Here is a 22,931-nt window from a genome sequence, read left to right as displayed (position 1 = left end):
GCAAAGAAAAGTTGTGAGGAGCCAGATGAGAAAATCTCCCCCGGTTTCTGCTGAAGGATGAACCCATTCAAACCTCCTTTTTCACATCTGTTGAAAACAATGATCAACCATGCAAATGTTGTTTGAGGTGATGAACCACATTCATATGTTAGTGTAAACTCCTCACAATGTTCTCTTTTTCCATGTAACATGCATGAAGGCAACGCGGTAAATGTTTTATGTTTTGATGTTGTGAACCAGTGTCAACCACCTTGATGGTTGACTTGTAATCTAAAATCACCCTCAACAAAACTGTTCTTATAACTGTTCTAAAAGTTCAATACAAATATTTAAACTAAGGAAGTCACCACATGAATCTATTTATCCATTGATTTATCCATTTTATATTTTTACTTGTACAGATAGGAAGAAAGTAAAATTTTGAAGAAGAAAAACAGAATCTTAATTTTCTGAAAATATATGTTTCATTGAAAAGATTTCCACATTTCACGAGGAAGATCAGTGTAAAAACATGTTTGAGCCATGCAGATGTCGTGGACATTGTAAAGCAAAGCCACAGCGATGGACGAAAAGAACCGGAGTGGGCATCTTTGGCTAACTGCTATAGATTAATTGATTTAGCCATGAAGTTAATGAGCTTGATCCGTTTTAAAAGAGACGAGTGCTGAGACAGAGGGAGCTAATGGCCTCTCACAGCTTGGAGTGTAAGAAAGAGATAGCTATTATTTCCCTGCAATATGTGCTTTATTTGCCATGTGATGGAGTTTCTGATTAATTGACAGGTCCCATAAGTACTTCCTGATGATCATCTAGTCATTATCCACTGGACCCAGCAGCTTTGTGCTTCCTCTAAGAACTGAATAGCTCAGTAGATATTTTATGCGAGTGAACTGGATTTCATGAGGCACTAAAATGTACTAATGTCCCTGCACATGACAGTAAAGATGCTGCAATTTGCTGAATGAGTGAAGTTGATTTTTCAGGTCAATGCTGCAAAACAGACAATAAATAGCTTTACGCTCACACGGCATCCCTTTGACTCGCTTCATTCATGGTCAAGCAAACGTCTATCGCCATCTTTCCCGTCAGTTCTTATTTTTTTCTCTGCTTTTGGCTGCGGGCAATGAGCTGGGCCATTCCCCTGTTAGCTTCTGATTACAGTGTAGATTGTAGAGCAAGCACATGTTACTGCATGCTGAGGGCCGATATGCTTCCAGCAACGGTTCTTTCTGCAACCTTGCCAGCCAGGAAAGGAGTGGTAAATCAGTATTTCCTGGGATACCAATTGGATATCCCATATCTTATCCATCTCTTTCTGTGGCTCCTATCTGACCACTGCTCTGTCTTAAACACTGTATGTGCTCAGTAAGTGTGCAAATAGTTGCATCTTCCGGGAATTGGAACTGGATTGCACTGAGGTGCCGGACGCTACACGGAGCAGTCGGCTGCCAACGCAACACTTGGTTATGACGAATCTGTGTGCAGCTAAAAGATTATGCAGCTCTCCTGGTCTGTATCATGCTGGTTTCACGCACGTGCGCATGCACACACACACGCATACGTATGCCTGCACAGGCGGACACACAAAACCTGTGCACGCGCATTCAGTAAGCCAGATTTCCCAGTCGGCTGGTCTGTCATTGGCCGGCTGTTCAAAGGGAAACTGTAGGCCAAAAAAATACTGGCGGTGGGGTTACCATGGTAACAGCCTGCCCAGGGGCGTAGGCTGTCTGCTAAATTGTTCGCTGGGTTTGTTAAGGCGCGCGCGCAAACACACACACGCACGCACGCACACACACACACACACACACACACACACACACACACACACACACACACACACACACACACACACACACACACACACACACACACACACACACACACACACACACACATATACACGCAAAGCTTAATTTGAAATGAATGTGTCTTCCTGTATCCGATGTGTAGTAGACGCATGCTCTGTTCATAAGCCTCCGCAGTCAAACTATTGAATTTCATATCCATGTGAGAAATAAACAGAATGTTTCAGAGAAACCTCACACACAAGCTTATTTATTTTCTTGAGCTGGACACTGTCTTGTCTTCCAGTGATTTCTCTGCTGCACTGCCCTCTGTTGAAACCAATCAGCCAGGGATTCATTCAGCTTGCTTCATGCAGATGTTCCCTGCTGTTGTCATTTTATAAATATTCATAGTGCCATATTTTCCTCTACAAATGTGGAATTCTTTGTATGAGGTATTACCTCTGTGTTCTGCACTGCCAGGTAGTTGAGCCCTAATTGGAAGGTATCTCAGCCTTCTCAGGGGGGTTTAAGTATTGTTCACTGAGGTTTCTGCAGCGTCAGACATTGCACTGTTAGTTAGTCAAGAGAGTAGGTATGTCAAGATGAGCAGTGTTGGGTGAGGGAGGACGAAGGCAGCAGAAAGTTTGGAGGAGTTGTGTGTGTGTGTGTGTGTGTGTGTGTGTAGGGGGGGGTTGTGCATTTGTGGGCAGTTGTTGGCCTGGTGACGCGCTTTACCTTGGCCGGGAGGCTCTGACAGGGCCAGAATGGACAGATGATTAATGACCGAGGGGAGTGTTCTGGGGGTGGACCTTGACAGCAAAGCCGCTGCAAACAAAAGCATACGAGGTATGCTTCAAGCACTGCACTCTTTAACCAAGCTTTTTTTTTTTTTCCTGAGAAAACCACCCTGGCGTCTGATCCCCCCCCCTTACATTCTCTCTTTCTTTGAGATTAGAGGGTGATGACAGCATATAGCTGAAACCTACACTGACCAGACGTGAACAAGTGATGTTACCTCTGTGAACCCTGGATGCTTTCAAGTATCAACCAAATACCCTCGCTTGTGAGAAGTTACATACGCTGGAGTCCGAGAGAGGGACCTGAGGTATTTGCTCCATGTTGACACACGATGGTAGCTTATAAGGAAAATACTAAATTGTCTTTAAATGAGTTTCATTAGCTGGAGTCAGGAAGGCAGATTACCCAGACTTTTAATATCCTGCAGGTATTTTCTCATGGTTCTGACAAGGCTTTGTTTCAACCCATGCCTCTGACTCTAATAATTGTATTGTGTTTTTCAATGACCTTGTGGAGAAATGGAACACCTGGGTTAGAAAAGCGGCTCATTATGTTGGATTGCATCTGGAAAATGAACAACGACAGAAGAGCGAGGCGGAATACCAATGGGCAGCAGCACTGATTGCCTTTTGGTTTTAAGATTTTTGCTGTCCTAACACGTCAAACCCATCCGTCAAACAAACATGTGCATTTTGCCACTCTGTAGATGTGCGTAGGCCCGTCCGATTAACACATTAATACTAACATGCACTTGGCCTGGACGGCTTGTCCGGCAGTCTGAGCGTGCGAGGGATGCCTTTCTGAGTGACTGAGCAACAAACTAGTGAAATGGGGGTCAACTGGGGTCTTGACCCAATCATAAGCTTGTCTGCCTGAGTGTTTGTGAGTTTGTGGGTGTATGCATGACTCCAAAGCCTCTAAAGACTGTGATCCATCCCATGTGATGGATGAGGGCCGCTGGTTAAGGGTGTACTGGGGGGGGGGGGGGGGGGGTTATACTTAGAGTCAGTGGCGATCATTCCCATCTTGTGCCCTTCAGTGGCTCACACACCACCTCATAAAATCTCCAAACTGGTAAAAAGGGAGTTGTATTCGAGAGAAAGCTAGCAAATAGCTCTTTTATGGGGAAAGCAGTTTTGATGTGCTTAACTTTAGTGCTGGGAGTCGATATTCAAGTGCCAAAGAATTGTTTAAGTGATAAATATCTCATTTTACAGAAGGGAGCTTCCTTGAGGGAAAACGTCAGATTTATTAGATAAGCTCAAAGATCTTTTCACACCAACTACTGCATTTATTTGATTGGGTTTCCCACAATTTGCTGCCAAGCTGATTCAGCTACAGTGCTTTAAAAACCTCATACATACCGCAGAGTGATGCCAACATAAAAGTCAGGGGAGGACTTAGTGCACTGTAAGATTGATTAGTTTTGAGCTGGAAAGCTTTTCTCAACTTGTCTTGGTCATAATCCCATGCACTGACTTTTCTACATTTCCAGGCTCATTTACATATGATCAGGCACACACCTGGTGATGCCTGCACGACAAGCTAATGGAGCTCTTATCAGGCCGCCTCCATTAATCGCACTTCTCCGCTCACCTCGGCATACAGGTTACATACATTTTGGAATTGCATATTCTCAACACACCTGACACAGCACTAGTGTGCTTCCGTATGGGAGGAATCACCTGCGATGTGCACTCATAAAGTCCAGCAGGCATCTGAACTCCTGACTCTGCACATTGGCCATTGTGAAAGCCTGCTAGCTCAGGCCACTAATCACATGATGATGCTCTTGTCTGGATCAATCAGTGCAGAGGACTGTTGTGTTGAAGAGGATGAAGTCAAAATGAGCAGGTTGACATGCAAGTGATCATCTGACATCGATTGTTGTCATTACGTGTGAGTTTTGTTCAGGGTGGGAGAGTGACAGTGGAGAGATCCTCGTCTCATTTCTGCTTGTCACGCTCACGCTGACATGAGGTCATCACAGTTAGGGCGAGATGAGTGGTGCGCAGTGACCCACAGCTGCCATACCTCCGTCAGCCGGGTGCAGAGCGAGCGAGGTAGAGCGACAGCCAACCCCAACGTGGACTCATACCCGTCAATCAAGACAAGAAAGAAACAAGACAAGAAGAAGGTGTGAGAAGAGAGAAAGCCATTCATTACTGCTGGGACAGACAAAAAAGATGTGAAGGCAGAGAAGAAGTGAGAAGGAGTTTAGAGGAGAACAATGCATAGAGAATCCTGGAGGGAGCACTTCAAAGGAATGAATGTTTTGTTTCTGCATGCAGCCAGTTCAGTTGTGGGTTATTCTCCCACCGGGGACACTAATTGCTTGTTTATCTAATGTTCCCCCCCCCCCGTCCCTGAAAACCAACACACTTGATGAGTGATGGGCCTATGTGCTTTTTTTTCGGCAGTGCGGGAACCCTTGGCCTCCTCCAATCTAAATATTCACAAGTCAGGAGAGAAGACTTTGGGCTTGGTTCCAAATCCATTGAAGCCTAACGATACTTAGCCCCACTGCTGCCTGCCCTTCCAATGAGACCTCTGCGGCTTCACTCAGCATTCTTCACATCACTTTCTCTTTCTCTCATTGCCCAGACCCATGTTTTTCCAGCCTCTCCTTCTCTGAGGCAGATCAGTAAGTAGTTAATTAATGAGTTTAATGCGAGGACTCATGCACACATAATGTGTCAATTAGAAAAACAGCCTTCAGCAGCAAGGTAGGAGTTATAATCCATACAGACATTAATCTTATGCTCTGTTTAAAGCGCTTGCATGTATGTGTGTGTGTGCAACTGCTTCTGTTTTTGCCTAGCTGTCAGTTATCTCCGTCACTGTACCGCTGATCATAGCATCTTTGGTTTTCCAAGGAGAGAGATTATACTAAATTATCTCAGGATCTGTAGAACATATACAAGTCAAGTGTTGGAAATGTGTGTGTGCCTTTATTGATGTCGGCAGTGGTTATACTGTATGTGTAAATTAGTTCAGAGAATACAGGAGACTTTGGAGTCTGTGTGTTTATTTAAGCATGTGTACACGAGGAGAAGAGCTCGCGCTTTCATTCACTTAAGAGTTTGCTGTGAAGTCCTTTCCAGCACCATCATGTCAGACCGCTGAATCAGCACTGCCTCTTCCCCGGTTCTCCTCACTCTTGTCCATTTATGAGTGTCATGGCTCGCTCCTGTCTGTCAGTCAACACCGAGCCGAAGGGCAGTACCCAGCACACATATTCCACTCACACTCCATTAAACACTGCACAACTCATCGTGGTCCCCTTTCAGAAGAACCTTCCTTTCAAGTTTGGTATGCTGCTCATCTGTAAGCTGGTGTTTCCTTGTTCTGACTGATGTTCACATGTTATACAGCAAAGACAATGACACATAAGTTCTCCTGCTAGAAAAACATTTCTGATGTGTGTTTTATTGTCTTGTAATCTCTGATATGGTGGGAGGTTATTGCTGAATAAAATGTCTCTGCAGCTGGTTTGTGCTTCCACATCTGGCAAGGGTGCGTTTTTAAGAGGCTCAATGTTCTCATATTAGCGGGCGCCTGATCTCATCACACATTGAATATATGTTACAAGTCAAGAGGGGTAGGAAACTTCCACTCCCAGACTAAATAAAAGCCTCACACTTTAATATAGAAATGTTATTGCTTTCGTATTGCTCTTACAAAGTGCAACAGAACTAATATATAGCATTTTAATGGATATGTCTGGAGTTTGAGGACCACTCTGGAGCATTCCTAGCATAGTGGTGGGCTTGTTAATAAGCTGGCCGTGGTCTGGTTACTGGTGTGTGTTTGTACGTGGTGGTCCGGCTGTGTGTGGACACTGTTGTGTGACTAGATATGAGGTCAGTCTGTTAGTCTCCGGTGTGTCTGTCGTCTGCTCCAGAAGAGCTGGTGGAACAGCCGCCAGCTGAGCAGCAGCAGGAGTTTTGTGAAGTTTCAATCTCAGAAGGCTGCAATAAAATGCCAATAGAATTCAAGGAGTTTCAGGATAAATGTTCACCGTGGTTCACAAAAACCTTCCTTCAGCTGCTCAACCGTGCAAAGATTTGCACAAATTATTATCCTAAAAAATACTTTTTTTCCCTTTTCCAGTTTCCAGTTAGAAACGTCATTAAGTTGGTCAAGATTTCTCAGTGTCAGGGTTCGTGAACTCAATTGCACGGCAGACAAGAAGCTCAGTTCAAAAGGGTTTGTTATAAAAACCACAGCAGAAGCAAAGTCAGGCAGTCCAAGATCAAAACCAGTACAGGTGATAGAGGGGGAAATCCAGGAGGCAAAGTCGGGCAGGCAGAAGGTCAAAAAACACAAAGGCAACACAAGGAAAAAATGTCAGGTATGAATGGTGTGAGAACGCAGACGAACTGGCAACTAGAGCTACAAGAGAGGGGAATCTAAATACACACACTGATGATGATTACAAACAGCTGTGACCAGGAAGCGGAAGCAGGAGTGCACAGGGGCGGAGCTAAGGGGAACACAGGTGAGTGAGTTTTGTCAGGTGAGTGAGTGAGAGCAGGATCATGACACTCAGTTGTCTCATGACTGTAATTTTATCTCCAGAGTGTTGTGCAAATCTTTTTTTATATAAAGATTTGAGTTTCGATTCGATTTTTGATTTTTTTAAACAATAAACTATGAAATGACGGCAGACATCAGATATATTGTCAAAAGTGCAACTTTGAATGCCCTCAAAGCCAGAATGCATTAAGCAATCCCAAAATAAAAAGTAAATGAGGCTCAGTCATTCAATAAATTCAAGCTTTAACCCGGGTTTAAGCAAAAGTGCAAAAGCAACTATAGAAACCCATAAGGAATGGTAGAACTGAATGCGAAAAATGTCTGTGGGGGGAAAAAAACTTGAATTTTCTCAATAAAAAATCTTCCTTAACTTAAAATACAATAATTGATTGAAATGATGTTTGTCCCAGCACTGGTTGGAGAGAATGCTTGTGAACTCCAGGAGAATATTACTGTGGGTTTGTGCAACATTCATGCAAGTTTCTTCCTATTTCCATAAAATAGCATCTCTGTGAGACTCGAAATATATTATTGTTGCTGATTGTGTAGTTGTATTTGCGTGTCTAAACAGGTTGTCACACCCTTTTCAGCCCTTCAATGGTGCAGAATAAAACATACGTATGAGCAGAAACAATGCCTGCTGCATTTTCTTCTCCTCTCAAACAACAAACTCTGAATTCCAAACCTTAACTTTCAGTACAATCTTGTCATTTTTAATCTCAGTTAACCTGTTGCTATGATCATCCTAAACAGAAGTAGGAAACAGAAACCCCAGAGACCCCGTTCAGACCTCACATCCTCTCTTCATTTCAGCCAATAACAAAATGAAGAGGTTTATGGAGGAAGTTCTTACCACATTTGAAGCATGTCAAACAGTTACTCCTGAAAAAAGAACCTTAATGGATTTCAAGGTGAAAAAGATTAAGATGCATACATTTGGATTATGTATGCCTAATTTTTAGAGATGTAGTTACTTCTTAAAGCTAAATAATAGTAGCCACAATCCTCACTCAGCCTTGTAGTCAAAGGAGTCCAATTAGAATTGGCCTTCTCACAGAAAAGATTACATTTCTGTGCTGCTGACGATGATCCAAATGGTCCATCCCTGGTGGGAAAGTTTCTTGTACACAGTGTCGTACTGTCTTGACTGTTTAACCCGGCAGTGAGAGGTAAACTTATCATTGTTACCTTCAGTCGCTACACATTTACAAAGCTCTTTGTGCTGGAATGAAATACTTTAGTTCAGATATAATTGAACCATTTTCTAGTAAGCAATTTCAAAAGATATCCCCTTCTAATATCAAAAATCCGATGCAAGAGTAGACTTCATGATATTTTTGTAACCTCTGTACTTGCCTGGAGCTCGTACATGAAGATCTTTCATATCGCACATGAAACCTTTCTCCACATCTCCGTGCCTCTCGTCTTCATTTCGCCCAAGTGCCATTGTTACCACATTTGATAGAAGGAATAAACCACAGGAAAATATATGCAGCATTGTCCCATTAAACTTATAACCCCCACCCCCCTCAGTAATCCTGCAAAAATATCAGACATTTATCAGAGTTATTACAGTCAGTAAATCTTTTCACACAGTACAGAAGCTCCTTAGCTTTGTGTTCCTTTGGAATGTGAATGTAAATGGATTAGGTTATTGCCTTCACTTAGGCACACTGATATCAGCAACAATAATCTTTGTCCTCGACCGGGGCCTTTACAATTTAAGACTTTGACACGTCATAGCAGCTTTGTCACCGACGTATTCACAGGACGCTACTGGCTCTCTTTTGTTGGGTTCAAGTAGATCAGTGGTCGGCAACTCACGGCTCCAGAGCTGCATGTGGCTCTTTGGCCCCTCTGCTGCGGCTCCGTGAGCCTCGGTCCCACTGCAGTTTATTCCAGAGCAGGGCGATATGGTATGGTAAGGGAAAGCCCACCCAGACCCAACTGTGTTGGGAGGTCCCACTACAGAGAGTGCGGTAAAATGTAGGCGGTATTATGAACGACGTAGGGATGTAACGTCATTACGTAACAACAGTGGCACAAAGTGCACTTTAGTTGCGGTCACAGCAGCTGCAGTTGTGTGGCCATCCAAAGCCGTGAGCTTCCTTTCTTTGTGACACAGCGGAAAACCTTCTCAGTCCGAACAGCAGTGTCCATCTCCCGCTAGATCTCCTCTCCTGGTACTGAGAGGAGCGTCTGAACCTCGTCAGAAGACAGCGGTGTTGTGGAGCACCGACGTTTCAATAAACCCAGTCAACAAAACAACCAGTGTTTTTAATTTTAGTATTGCGGACTTGTTGAGAGTGATAATCCTCACTACCGGTCAGCAGTCGTGTGGATGAACGGTGCTTCATGCTCACTGCTATAGAGAGTGGCAATTATTAGTTTAACACTAAATAATCTGGAATTACACAACCTCTGAGGAGTGGAAGAGCGACACCCTGTCAGGTCTCTGTGTCTGCCTCTGTGTGTCTCACCTCCTGTTTCCAATTAACCAACGGTCTTCTCCCTCTGTTGTTGTGTTCTACTTGTGTCTACCCCTTATTTGTGTATTTAAACTCTCTCCCTCTGTTGTCTTGGTCAGTTTGTTTCGTCAACGTGTCTCATCATCTTGTCTGCTTGTCCCTCATCTCGTCACCATTGTGTCTCCTTATGTTCCCTGGACTGCAATAAACCTGCTTTTTATGGAACTCTTTGATTCTGCGCTTGGGTCCATCCACACACCACCTCCTGTCAGGAGGCTTGATAGGAGGCCACAAGCCACTGGTGATACATGATTGCCTCCATACTACACTCTCGTTCACTTCCACGCTCGTTCCGTAACGTAACGTAACGATCCCAAAACTCCCCACGGAGGGTCGGAGCTTAGCGCACAGGGTGGATGACGAATTTGACATCACGCGCACTTCAGTTTCACTTTCCCTTAACAGCAGAGAACATGAGGCCAGTGGGCCAGAACTGACTGTAAGAGTCTCCAATCTGATCCCACCAAGAAGGAGCTTATAGAGGATTTATACTAGTTTTTTGTTGTTTTTTTTACATTTCATTGTATTTTGCACCAGAATGTTTCATTAAAATTGACTTTCTGTTGAGATTGTAATAATTTTCATTTCTAACTGTTTTATCTTAGAAAATATAGTTAATTTCATTCCATACACTGACCACAACAAAGAAAAGCTTTGAAGTGTAAATTTAAAGGTTATTATAGCAATATTTCATCAGTCTGGTCCACTCAGAGAGGGGGGGGGGGTCCAAATGGCTCTTTGAGTGTAAAAGTTTGCCGTCCCCTGAAGTAGAGGATGAACTTGGATGTATGTCCATCCTGAAGAATGAGCCTGATGCTGTGATGAATGTGAGAGATCTATATAAAAAGCTTCAAACCTGATTTGTGGACCTGATTTACTAAGATCCTGCACAAAGTTTGCTCCAGTCATGCTCTCATATATAGATTCTACTTTCAGTGTATTTTGCAGTTGATTGTTTTCCTTCCTTCTTCCTTCGTACACTCAGAGGAGCAGGGAACATAAACCAACTTCCCGCACTGTGCAGTGCTGGTCTGAGGAGACTAACATGAAGCTACAGGGCTGCTTTGATGCCACTGACTGGTCTGTATTTCAGTCAGATGATGTTAATGAGTTCTGTGACGCTGTGACTGGATACATTCACTTTTGCATTGACTGCTGTGTCCCACAGAAGGTCATTAAGGATCACTGTAGTCAGAACCCATGGATGAACGCGGAAGTGAAACTGAAACTTCATGAGCGTGTTTTGGCGTTTCAATCTAATGATACAGTGGCCTACAAGTTATCCTGCTACTCATTGAAACGTTCGATTAAATCTGCAAAGCGCAGTTACGGGGACAGTTTAAAGGGTTATTTCGATTTTGACCCTCGCCGCATGTGGAACGGTATAAAAGCCATCACGTCCTGGAAACCTAGTGCTGGGAACATTGCATCTGTTGGCCAAGCTCTGCCAAATGAGCTTAACACGTTCTACTGTCGCTTTGAATCTGCGGATGCCTGTCCTGCTGTATTCCCTGATTGTTTCAATCAAGGTGCCTTCACCGTGACTCAGGAGGAAGTCAAGCGGGTCTTGTCCAGGACCACAGTCCGGAAAGCCCCAGGCCCGGACGGCATCCCTCCTCGTGTCCTGAAACTGTGCTCTGAGCAACTTGCCCCTGTTTTAACAGACATTTTCAACCTGTCGCTAAGGAACTGTACTGTGCCGAACAGCTTTAAAGAGTCGACCATCATCCCCGTTCCTCAGAAAACTCCTGTGTCTTGCCTTAATGACTATCGTCCTGTGGCCCTCACGTCTGTTCTTATGAAGACTTTTGAGCGGCTCGTGTTGGACTTCATTAAGAGCCAGATCCCTGTGAGTATTGACCCGCTCCAGTTTGCTTACAGACAGAACAGGAGTGTTGAGGATGCCATCTCCTTTGCTCTGAACTCCGTGTACAGTCACTTGGACAATAGCAAATCTGTCGCGAGAATGCTTTTCATTGATTGTAGCTCTGCTTTTAATTGCCTTGTCCCAGGTAAACTGGTTGAAAAACTCATGTCTCTTGGTTTGAGTGTTGCCATGTGTAAGTGGATTTTGAGCTTTTTAACTGACAGATCTCAGAGAGTGAAAATCAATGACTGTTTTTCAGATGTTGTTTCTGTGAGCACCGGATCTCCTCAGGGATGTATTTTGAGTCCTTTGCTTTTTACATTGTACACTCATGACTGTGTATCTTCCTCTGACTCTAACTTGATAATCAAATATGCTGATGACACCACCATCATCGGTCTCATCAGTGATAATGATGATTCCTCTTATAGAGCAGAGATCCAAAATGTGGTTCATTGGAGTAAAGCTAACAACCTCCAGCTGAACGCATCAAAAACATGTGAACTGGTCTGACTTTAGCCGGAACAGTCCTCACACACCTGTAATTATTGATAACTCCCAGGTGCAGATTGTAGAGGAGTGCACGTTTCTCGGTTTAACTCTCTCTAAAGACCTGAAATGGGTCAAAAACACTAACCGGGTTGTTAAAAAAGCTTGTCAGCGTCTCTACTTTCTACGTAGACTTAGAGAGTATACCACTAACTCCAAGATTCTGCTTAATTTTTATCACTGCACCATTGAAAGTTTACTTGTTGGCTCTGTGACTGTGTGGTTTGGTAACACCACAGACAAAGAGAGGAGAGCTCTAAACAAGGTGCTCCGCTCTGCAAAGAGGACTGTGGGCTGTGAGCTTCCTGTTCTGGAAGTTCTTTATAAATCTAGACTTTTAAACCGAGGACTTGGAATAATCAATGACTCTTCTGGCCACCCTGGAAAAACCTTGTTCCAGCTTCTTCCTTCTGGCAGAAGATATCGTTCGCTGAGATGCAGGACATCTCGATATGCCAGCAGCTTCTTTCCACAAGCTGTTATCAGCCTAAACAGAGCACTTTAATGTATGATCTTGCACTTTATTGAATCTGTTTCAGTCGATCGATTTCACAGTGTCAATTGTTTACTGTTCTCTTTGTTTTATTTCTGTACTTTTATCCTGTTTTATTTATGTACTTTTAATTAATGTTATTTTATGGCTGTACCTGTCTTGTGCACACTGGGGACTTTTACTAATTTATTCCAATGTGGTTTTACTGCAAATGGCAAATAAAATGAATCTGAATCTGAATCTGATTAACTGAGAATAACATCATGAGTTATATCATATGTGTTTGAGAGTTTTATTTGATTTTGCAGGTACTCTTCACACAGATTTATGTCATACATTTAAAATAAAGCAAAATTATCCAAACAACAGACATGATAATAAAAACCAGATAATATAAATATGTACTGTTTGCATTTTCCCAAAAGAGTTGGAAAGAGTCCAACTTAATAAATTCCATGAATTCTTTTTACAATACAAATCATCCCCAAAAAGTTTGAAATCAGAGAAATCTGTCGCAGCTGGTTGGTGTTTGACACCTACAGACAGTTCAGAAGTAGAAATCCCTCACAGGAACATGCAAAGTCACTGCCCACAATTAATCCAGGGTCCTTGGAGTGTGAGTGCCAGCTACTTGTACATAAAGGAGAGCCGACATGAGTATAAGCTCATTGTTAAACAAGCAGTGTGACATTTTGGAAAACACTTCCCTTCTTGTCAAGGCTCAGACAAAGAGTTTTCCGTCACTCTCGAATATGAAGAGCGAGCTCCTGTTCAGACTGATTACCATAAAACTGGAAACGGGAATAAATTAACTCTGTTGAACGTGAATAACACCAAAACCAAACCACTAAAACACAGAAATTAATTCATAATTTGTGATTTGCTTCATCTGCAGGAGAACAAAAGTGTGAAAACTATTATTTTGGGTGGGTTACGTGTTAAACAAAAGAAGTATTGAAAGCGAGCTTGTTTCAGCTTGGACTGCTCCACGTCTCAGTCTGTTTTCATCTCTGCTCACCACCCGAGCAGATGGATCTATTAGACCCAGATGCTCCACTTGTGAGCTGTTCGCCTTGTGTGTGTTTTTTCTTTATTGTTCTTGAGCCTGACTGTGATTTTTCAATGTGTGTTGTTGCAGCGTGCCCACCAGGCACCTTCAAGTCGACTCAGGGCCCAGGTCTTTGTCTGCAGTGTCCTCCGAACAGCCGCTCCACGGCCGAGGCCGCCACCATCTGCGTGTGTCGGAACGGCTACTACCGAGGGGACGCTGATCAGCCAGACGAACCGTGCACCAGTGAGTACAAGCGATGGGAAGCTTTTATGTTTAACATATGTTCCTGGATCTACTCCAGTGTCAATGTGCAGTACATGTTCTGTACACTATGTTGCTCTTGTCACATCCCTTCGTTCCCTTTTTTCCTCTCAAACCAAAGCTCAATAAGAGATGCAGCATGAAGATATCCACGTATCTAAAACCTCAGTAGTCTTCACAAGACAGTCTCTATCCTTGACATCTCCATCGTTGCACCAATGAGCTTCATCTCTTCTTTAATCTCCGTTTCTCTTCCTCTCATCCACTGGTGCTCTTGTTCTGATTCTCCTATCATCCCCTGAAGTCCTAATTACTCAGGCAGATGCTGTGAAGCTTCGATACCGTCCTGCCGTTATCCACTGGAGATCCAATAAGGCCTCTCACAGCATCATAGTTATCTTAATATAATGTAATAAGCAATATGCTCAGCTTTCCTGCCATCCCTGCTGACACACAGTTTCGGAGAAGGAGAGTGCTGTAAGACCCCAAAAAGTTTGTTTACTTCTTCCCTTTCGCTGCCACCGGGGAGTTCCTTTAATGGTTTGTTCTCCTCACAACAGCAGATCTGGAAGCATTATTGGTGTACTAATGTATTCATTTAGTCCTGATTTATTCACTATAGACCTCGTTAATTGGCCTGGGGAAAGGACTCAGGAACACGCTACATTTCAAATCGGTCAGCAGATACATAACCTCTACTGCTAAATTGTGTTTTCATCGCATCTCTTCTGCCATGTATCCTTTTTACAACTTTGAATAAGTGCCCTATTGCTTCATAGCAGCACTCTACGCAGCATGGCCGTCTGTCTTTGAATGCTTCTCAAGTGGATCCGTCCACACCTTTAGGCTTCAGACGCTCTCGGTGGATGACACCCTGCTTTCACCTTGGGTTTTATCTGCCCTCCCGTAGCATAGCACACAGCTCTCTGGTGAAGTAGTGGATGTTCTATCAATGATAGCATCTCCCTTTACCTCCAGGCCTTCAATTTTATCCCCAAGCAATCTTCATAACAGCTCCCTGCTGATTATTCTTAAAAGATCCTAATGCTCTGTGTTGATTTCCAAATGCAACCCCCTACTTTTTTTTTTCCCCCATCAATCTTGTGGGTCTTATCTTTTTTGTCAGAATTGTTATTTTGCTTCAATTTGGGCTTGAAAAAAAATCATCTTGATGCGATTTCTTGATAAATATAAAACACTAGTCATTGGTTGAATAAGGACAAATCAAAATATGTTTCATTCCTAATTACAAATCTCTCTATGAAGTGAAATATTTATTCCAACAGCCTCTGTCTCAACTCTGTGTGAAACGCTTTTATTTCCCATGCATGTATTTAAAATACAATTCCTACTGAGAATTTTGTTTTCAGCTGCCCCTTTCAAAATTTACATCTTAAACCAACTTCAGTTGCTCTTCAATTTGTGTTAAGCAAATTCTTTTGCAACAGCACATTCAAAGCTTTCTCGGAAAGTTGGAACATACAGTAGCAGCTGAGCTCACTTCTCTGAGCACCCCAGATCTCAGCGGAGGGAACCAGTGAGATCATCCTAGTAAGAATCTCTTTAATGCTGCGGGTCCTGATAAGAGCACTGCTGGAGAAGCTTAAATCAGGCCATTCTGTGGCGGCAGAAGCTGTAGCTTAAGTGCTTCGTGCCGTCGTCAGAGGCTCGGGTCCCTGTATGCTCCAGATCAGTCTGATTAGCTTGCTGATGGATTGTCCAGCGCATGGCTCTGTCAGCAGGGGGCCTCATGCAATACCCATCCACCCCCACCCCCTCCACCATTTTCCTTCAGGGATATGAATATGCCAAGACTGGGAAGCACTTCAAACCCCCCCCCCCCCCCCTCCACCTCCCACTCCCTCTTTATTCCAGTCCTCTGTCTTGTGCTGGCTGCAGCAGAAGCCCAAGGGGAGTAACACCACAAGTGTTCTGTCTCTCATTGTGAAGCCCATTGCTCTCGGTGCGGCTGCCCAGGATAGTGAGGACTTTAGAGACCCTGGTATGCATTTCGCTCCATCCCCTTCTGGTTCTTGTACTGAGCTCCACTGTGACGTACCTCCACATCCCCCCCTCCATGTGTGAGTCAGAGGAAGGAGAATGACAAGCAGGGGAGTCAATTGGTGAAACCATTGCTTATTGGTCTGTAGGGCAGCAAGGACGCAGGTTCAGAGAATCCTGGAGAGAGGAACAGTGGAAATGGGTGGAGAGTGATTATGCAAGGGCTAATGTCAAAAATAGAATGATAAAGTCTTCAACAGACAGGCAGCTCTGTGTCAAAGGAAAATTTTAACATGTACATTGAAACATTTAGACCCTGAGAGAACGACTCAAAACAATGTAATACATATGCCAGCCCTATAGGTAGCACTGTAACTTTGCCACAGACAAACAACAAAAACGGAGAAGAAGACTTGTATTCTACAAATGTATCATCTGGCATTATTAACCAGACAGCATCAACAGCTGCTGCTGCACAATCTGTAAGCATGTCGTTCACCATTTTTGTTATTATTAAGTGACATCAAGGGGTGGGGCAATGACATAATCATTTTCAGCTAATGGACATATTTCCCATTCATACTTCAAAGCAGAATTGGCATTTTCAAATTTGTCTATTCTGGAACCTGTCATCAAAACAACTCAATTTTCAGGCTTCTAAAACACCACACCGTGAGCACACCAAAGATTATGCGGCTACATGAAACAGTGCTCTCATGTGGACAGTCTTAGTTTGAACTAAATATAGCTTACGGTGGTGTGGCAGTCACAGTGAGGTGCATGGCAACATGAATATAACTGAATAAGCTTGTGCTTCATGTGCTTGTTAAGTCTGTATTTTGGACGGGAGGCTCACGTAAAATAGTAGGAATGCAACTGAATAAACGTCAATACTGGGAATGCTGAAGAAAATGCTATGTTTCTGATGGATTTACTCATTCCTCATTCATAACACACAATGCTCACATATGTGGCCAGTCCCCTGAAAACCTCCCTTGTAACAAAACCCGTGAATATTCCCCACTGAAAAGGTTAGCCCTTTTCCCATTCTCCTCCTCATCCCGTTGGAAGTTTTTTTTTTTTCTTTTCGAAGAGAAAAGCGAGTGAGCCATCAAAGTGCATGAATATTCTGTTCTTTTCTCCATAGTGTTTTTATGCCTTTTCTTACTGGGTCTCTGGAGTTGGTTCACAAACTCCACCGTCAGATGGCCGGGCTCTCTCTCAGCAACGCAGTATTACATGGACCTAACTCAGTCTAATTGTCGAGCCCACTATTATCGTCCTCAAACCATTTTTAGCACACAATGCTCCAGACTGCACGTGCATGGATGCATCTATAAAACATATCAAGTCATGTGGAGTCACGGTCTTAGACAGTGCCTCCTTAATAAACACTCGATTGAGCGAATTTTGTGTCTGCTCAATGAGTGTGTGGTCAGTCTATTGATGACTACTCAGTCTTTCATAAAAACAGTATTAGTCTTTAAAAAAAATGTTTTATTTCATGTCTCACCAACCCACACAACCTCTCTCTCTCTCTGCCTCATCCTCCTCTGGCTGTGTTAAGTATTTCCACACAGGGACCTTCTGTTGGTCCCTCAAGGTCTGTTTCATATCATAAAAACAAACAGTTTGAAAGAAGAGCCGCACTGGCTCCAGACTGTTCAAACGGTGGGTGAGTAAACTATATGTAAATGGTTGTACTTTGCTCACTGGGGCACTCCGTATATTAGAAACTGGGGGAAAACTGGGATGTGGCTTTTTAACAGTACAGGTGGAACCTTAAAGCATCACCTGTTATTATGAGAGAGAGAGAGAGAGAGAGAGAGAGAGAGAGAGAGAGAGGGGAGACATGCTGGAGCTACTGTAACTCTGGAAATAATGCACATGTAATGGTATTAATTCAGAATAGATTCTTTGCTGCAGGCCATTTTTACTTAATTTTACTGGGTTAAAAATGGATGACAGCACATTACAATGACATATACACATTATTATGAGGACACAGCAGTGTGTATACTTGATTAAAATATCATGCAATTACAGATCCAAGCACTGGTATTGAATATAGTTGGATGTCTATCAGGAACTTTGTGCTTTTTAAATAAACAAGTCTGAATAATGACATCACTCCGTCGTTAACCATTCATCCAACTCAGGGTCACGAAGATCCAGAGCTGACAACAGATCACACTGCTCTAAAGTTTTAGTGTATCCAGGTTCAGTGCAAACAGGTATCAAATTTCCATTTCACAGACTACAACTCATCTGATGTGTCCGTAGCTGGAGGAAACTTTACGCCAGCACTGTTTGATCCAGACCACACTTCGTTTCAGGGGAAGTGCGCTTCGTTTGGGCATGAGTGAAAAGCTCCCGGAACTCTGATCCGGATGCAAGACTTGAAAACATGGGTCTCAGTTCTCTTGCAAGTCAACTGAGGGTCCGATCCACGGACAGTGTGAATACATCAAGGATTATCAGCAGACGGATTGAAGGACACGCATGGAGCGCGGTGTATTTTAGGGAGTAAACAAACAAATCTAACAGCGTGAATCCAAAGAAGAAGACACAGAAAGAAAAACAAATGTAATCTTGAGGGCAGACGTGGAGTCGTGAGGAAGACTCATTGATATCTGGTCTGAAAACTATATGTTGTTGGTGGCTACCCATTAGCCACTAGCCAGCAAAAGGGTGGGATTTCCACTTTCAGTCCAGACCAATCGATGAGCCGTGTTTGTACTTCGTCATGCTTTTCTTCCTCTCTGGTCAGTGCCCCCAAAGGAGCCGCTGTTGTAATTGCGTGACGTTGTCCAGGCAGTTTGTCATCAAATGCGCAGTGTGAAAGAAAAACCGAACCAAACGAAGGTGCGAAATTTCTCGCTGCCCCTCCACCCCAGTCAATCCAAGTCCCCCGACTGGAACTGACAATCGAACTTGGGTTGTTACTGCCGTGTGGCAAATTGACCACTGCACAGTCTCACAAGATGGCATTACAATGAACTGAAACAGGCTGACACACACACATATACTGTCATGACCTCCACCTCTGGCTCTGCCTAGTGGCAGCATTTGTTCCCTTCCCCCTCCCTCCTTTCCTTTTTCCGAGGTGGGCGTGTGCTGCATGCTGTGTGAGGTGTGGACAAGTGCAGTGCTGATTTCCTGAGTGCTCTCACCTGCGGCAGGGTGTGGCTTCACTCAACATGCACCTCTCTCTATAAAGCTGGCATCAGATGAAGACTCGGCGTCGGACTGTAAAACTACCTACCCTCTTGACCCACCCTGCTGCACCGAGCTCCTGCATGAGACGCTGCTCGTTGGTCCGTTCCTACAGCTGCAGCACAAGACTCCCTGACAACCATCCTTCTGGCTGCAGCACACGCCACCTCCGTTGGTCTCCAGCGTCGACCACGCCATTCATCCCGCTCCGCTTCGTACCAGGCAGTGTGCTCCCTCAGTCTCCCGCTGGGTCCTGATAGTTTGTTTGGGGTGGTTCCTTAGTCTGTGTAGTGGTTCTGTATTGTTTATTCTGGAGTTCTGTTTTGATGGGTTTAAGTTTGTTGTTTCTAGGTTAAGTCCTTACATCTGTAATTCTGGCTCTTGGAGTTCTGCTTGCTTGTGTTGTTTGGTGTTCATTGCCACTTCATTTATTAAAGTGCTCCGAGAGTATCCCTGGTTGCCATGTTTCTGTCCGCAACTGAGTCTCTGAGTGTGATCCGTGACGCACACGCACGCACATGCCTATGTTCAATTTATAAACACAAAATGATCTGCCTGTATTTAGACTGGAAGAAATGTAAACAGCTCACACAGACTTCTTGACTCTCGGATCTCTCTGTCCCGGTGGCGCTGCTGTTGTATGTAAGCACACGCGACAGTGCAGTTCATCGCCTTGACTGTGCATGTGAAACAAGCTGTGACCAGACCCTCAACGATTCCACTAATTCAACATGAAGCAGGCGCATCATTTGGCTCTTTTTTCCTCCCTCCCTCTCTCTCTCTCCTGTTTGTGCCTTGGTTCTGTCTGGAAAATCATGTTCAGTTTGCTCTCTCTCGTTGATTCAGTTAGCCAGTTTCATAATGCCCCTACTGTGATTGCCACATCTGTTTAAATGGAATGAAACTAACGTTTATGGCATCGGCCGTTCTGTTCACGTTCCATCTCTTTGGATGATGCCACTGCAGAAACTGCAGAGTGCAAGTGTATTATTTCATCCTCATTCCTGGAAATGTCACCTTGTTGCTGTCAAGATTAAAAAATTAAACAGATCTTTTACCGAATGCCATGGGCTGTTTGGAGAAATTGCACATTGCTCCTTTAACTTAAGTGAAAACAGAATATATGTAAGCACAACCATGTCTGAGTGGCAAAGCTGAATGGATGCCAGCTAAGAGCCTGTAAGTAAAGTTCTCAGTCATTTAAATCCCCTGGCAAATTAACACACCCAAAGGCCGTGATAACGGTCTGCAAATCACTGGCTAAGTGGCAGTCATATCTGATTACTTGTGCCATCCCGGCGTATGTGGAGGGTGGTTGTAATTGGGATGGAGCAGTGTGACATCTTGTTCACACCTCGGCTGGCCGATACTGTTTTTCTCATCATGTCGATGCATTTATGCAGACACTGCAAACGCAAATACATCGACACAAATACATTTTCCACATGCGTGGATATGCATTGTTTTTTGGGGGGGGTTTTCCCCTAGAAATGCACATTTGGGGACAAGTGCATGCATGTGATGGATCATCCAGAGGTTGCTACTGAGTAGAACTGCTCGTGAGTAACTAACGCATGCAGCACCAGGGAAACAATGTAGAGGCTTCAAACTCTTTTCAGCGTTTTTGTCCCATATTTCCCAATCAAATACAACAAATGCATTGCGTCGCATATAATTCCAGGATCGGAATTATTTGCTGTTTGACCCTGCATCTGGAGCATTTTCTGCCCTCTCAGCCAGACTATAATAATCACACGATGGAGGTCATGCCCTTCCTGTCACAGACTTCTGGCTTTCTGAGCCACCGAGAGGCCGTTGCAGTAACAGTGCTTTTACTGCACCCTTACATGTTCCGTCGCTTTCCCAGAAGGCTTTGCAGTAACAATGATTAATTGAGTCTGAGTTGACTGAAACAACTATTTTAAATGAAGCCGTACTCACACAGAAATTCGAAGTTAAACTAGCCTGCTTTACTGCAATATGTTTAAATCTAAGGCTGCTCAGTATTAGAATATCTAATGTGATCTGTGACTAATGCAAGCACATAGATTATATTCTTATTTTATATAACATTGCACTTTTTCTGTCAGTCAATTACATTTTCATAATTGCATAATTCAATTAATGACATATTTTTGTGCATTCCTGCACAATGCACAGCAGCACAATTTAACACAATTCCTTTGGGGACACGTGTGTGGACACCCAAATAAGATCAATTTGCAATACATGGGGCAGCCCTACTTTTAGCACACCTTGGTTTAGTCTGGTCTCGTGTTGAAAACAGGGTCAATAAATCCAGTATAATGGGAAAATGAGCAGTTGTGCTCAAGCTGAGTGAAATTGTAGTTTCACACTGGTCATGGATATGGGAATGGGTGGTTTTAAATTCCCTTTCGATAGTAAAGGTCAGGCTTTATGGAGGGTAAATTGGTAGCAGATCAGCTGTGCAGGGCTTCCTCACTCATCCCGAGCAGCAGCGGCTAAGAGCTCTGGCAAGCTTCTCCTTTTGTCTGCTGTCGGAGAAGAAAGAGCGGCGGTGAGCAGCCACAGGGACACAATGCCTCAGCTAAGCAAAATCCGACACTCCCATTTCAAGTGATTTTAACTCTTAAAAAGAGGCTGAACGAGCCACTTTCCTGCACCCTAATATTAAGCCACCACTCAAGCAAAACAATACTTTTATTTCTTGATTTCTTTCTGAATGTGGTTTCTGCGGTTCTGCTTCGAGCTGCGGGCAATGGGGAGTGAACAGGACTGTGAATCTCCAGACCCACTTGGATAAGAATACTCCATGCAACACTGCATTTTGCTAAATAACCAATGTTTGATAGACACAAATGTTTCGCTGTATGATCTCTCTGGGTGTGAATGGAATAAATTAGCATTCCAATTGTGCTGAAGATGGAGAAAAATAAGAAAGAGAGAAGTGGCTCTTGGACAGTGGCACTTATATTTATTACAGTGCTGTGAAACTGCTAAATTAACACAAGACAAATTTGTGAAACTGTTTGGCTTTTTCACTTTTCAGACAATATATTATGTTGCTGTAAAGACAATGACGAGTTTGCCGATGATTAACGGTTGTCTGATATGATCTTTTATTGTTTCACTGACTGTATTTAGTTACCTTTACCTTATAGACATTACTACCTGTCCATTATAGAGTAAGTTCATGAATCTGTGAAAAATAATTACAAACAATATTACACAGGACATCTGCACAGCCCTCTTTACTTTTCCATTTCTTACATAACGCCGGTTGAAAAGCACAAGTGTGTGAATCTGTGCTCAGCTTTGTAAGTGGCCTTGTTCTTGTTGCTCTGAGTGCAGTGCACCATTAAAACAGATCTTTTTCCAAATGTCAGGCTCTGCAGACAGAAAACTTAAGCTAATTATATAAGCATCCATAAAGTGGTTTAACCCTTTATTGGCTTTAATTTCTACATTTGGTAACCTCTGCGGTTTCACTTGTTTCAAAGTGACTGTCAGGGTTATTTATTTTAGTCTCTCCAACGGAGCGGCGAACCCAAGGAACCGCTGCAGCTGTTTACGGGTCGTCAGTCTGGGCCAGTCCACCAAGGCTTGGACCTCGGCTGGATCTGCCTTCACCTGTCCCCGTTCGATGATGTACCCCAAGAAGCTCAGAGGTCGCATGGAAGACACACTTCTCCGCCTTCACAAATAGCCGGTTCTCCAGAAGACGCTGGAGCACTGCATGGACATGGAGAACATGCTCCTCCTGGCTGCGAGAGAAGATCAGGATGTCATCCAGATACACAAATATACACTGATTCAACATGTCCCGCAGCACGTCATTGACCAGGTGCTGGAATAC

General features: G+C 43.6%; 1 protein-coding gene across 1 annotated transcript in view; it reads left to right on the top strand.

Moving 5' to 3' along the window:
• The window catches only part of ephb1 (EPH receptor B1), a 218,997-nt gene that overhangs the window by 121,385 nt on the left and 74,681 nt on the right, over positions 1–22,931 (top strand). Inside the window, exon 4 of the mRNA XM_080503748.1 lies at positions 13,703–13,858. Within this exon, the coding sequence (XP_080359874.1) occupies positions 13,703–13,858 (156 nt within the window). The remainder of the gene's footprint in view (positions 1–13,702; positions 13,859–22,931) is intronic.

This window comes from Blennius ocellaris (assembly GCF_963422515.1).
Source record: "Blennius ocellaris genome assembly, chromosome: 10".
Classification (NCBI taxonomy): Eukaryota; Metazoa; Chordata; class Actinopteri; order Blenniiformes; family Blenniidae; genus Blennius; species Blennius ocellaris.
This window is presented reverse-complemented; position numbering and strand designations above follow the sequence as displayed.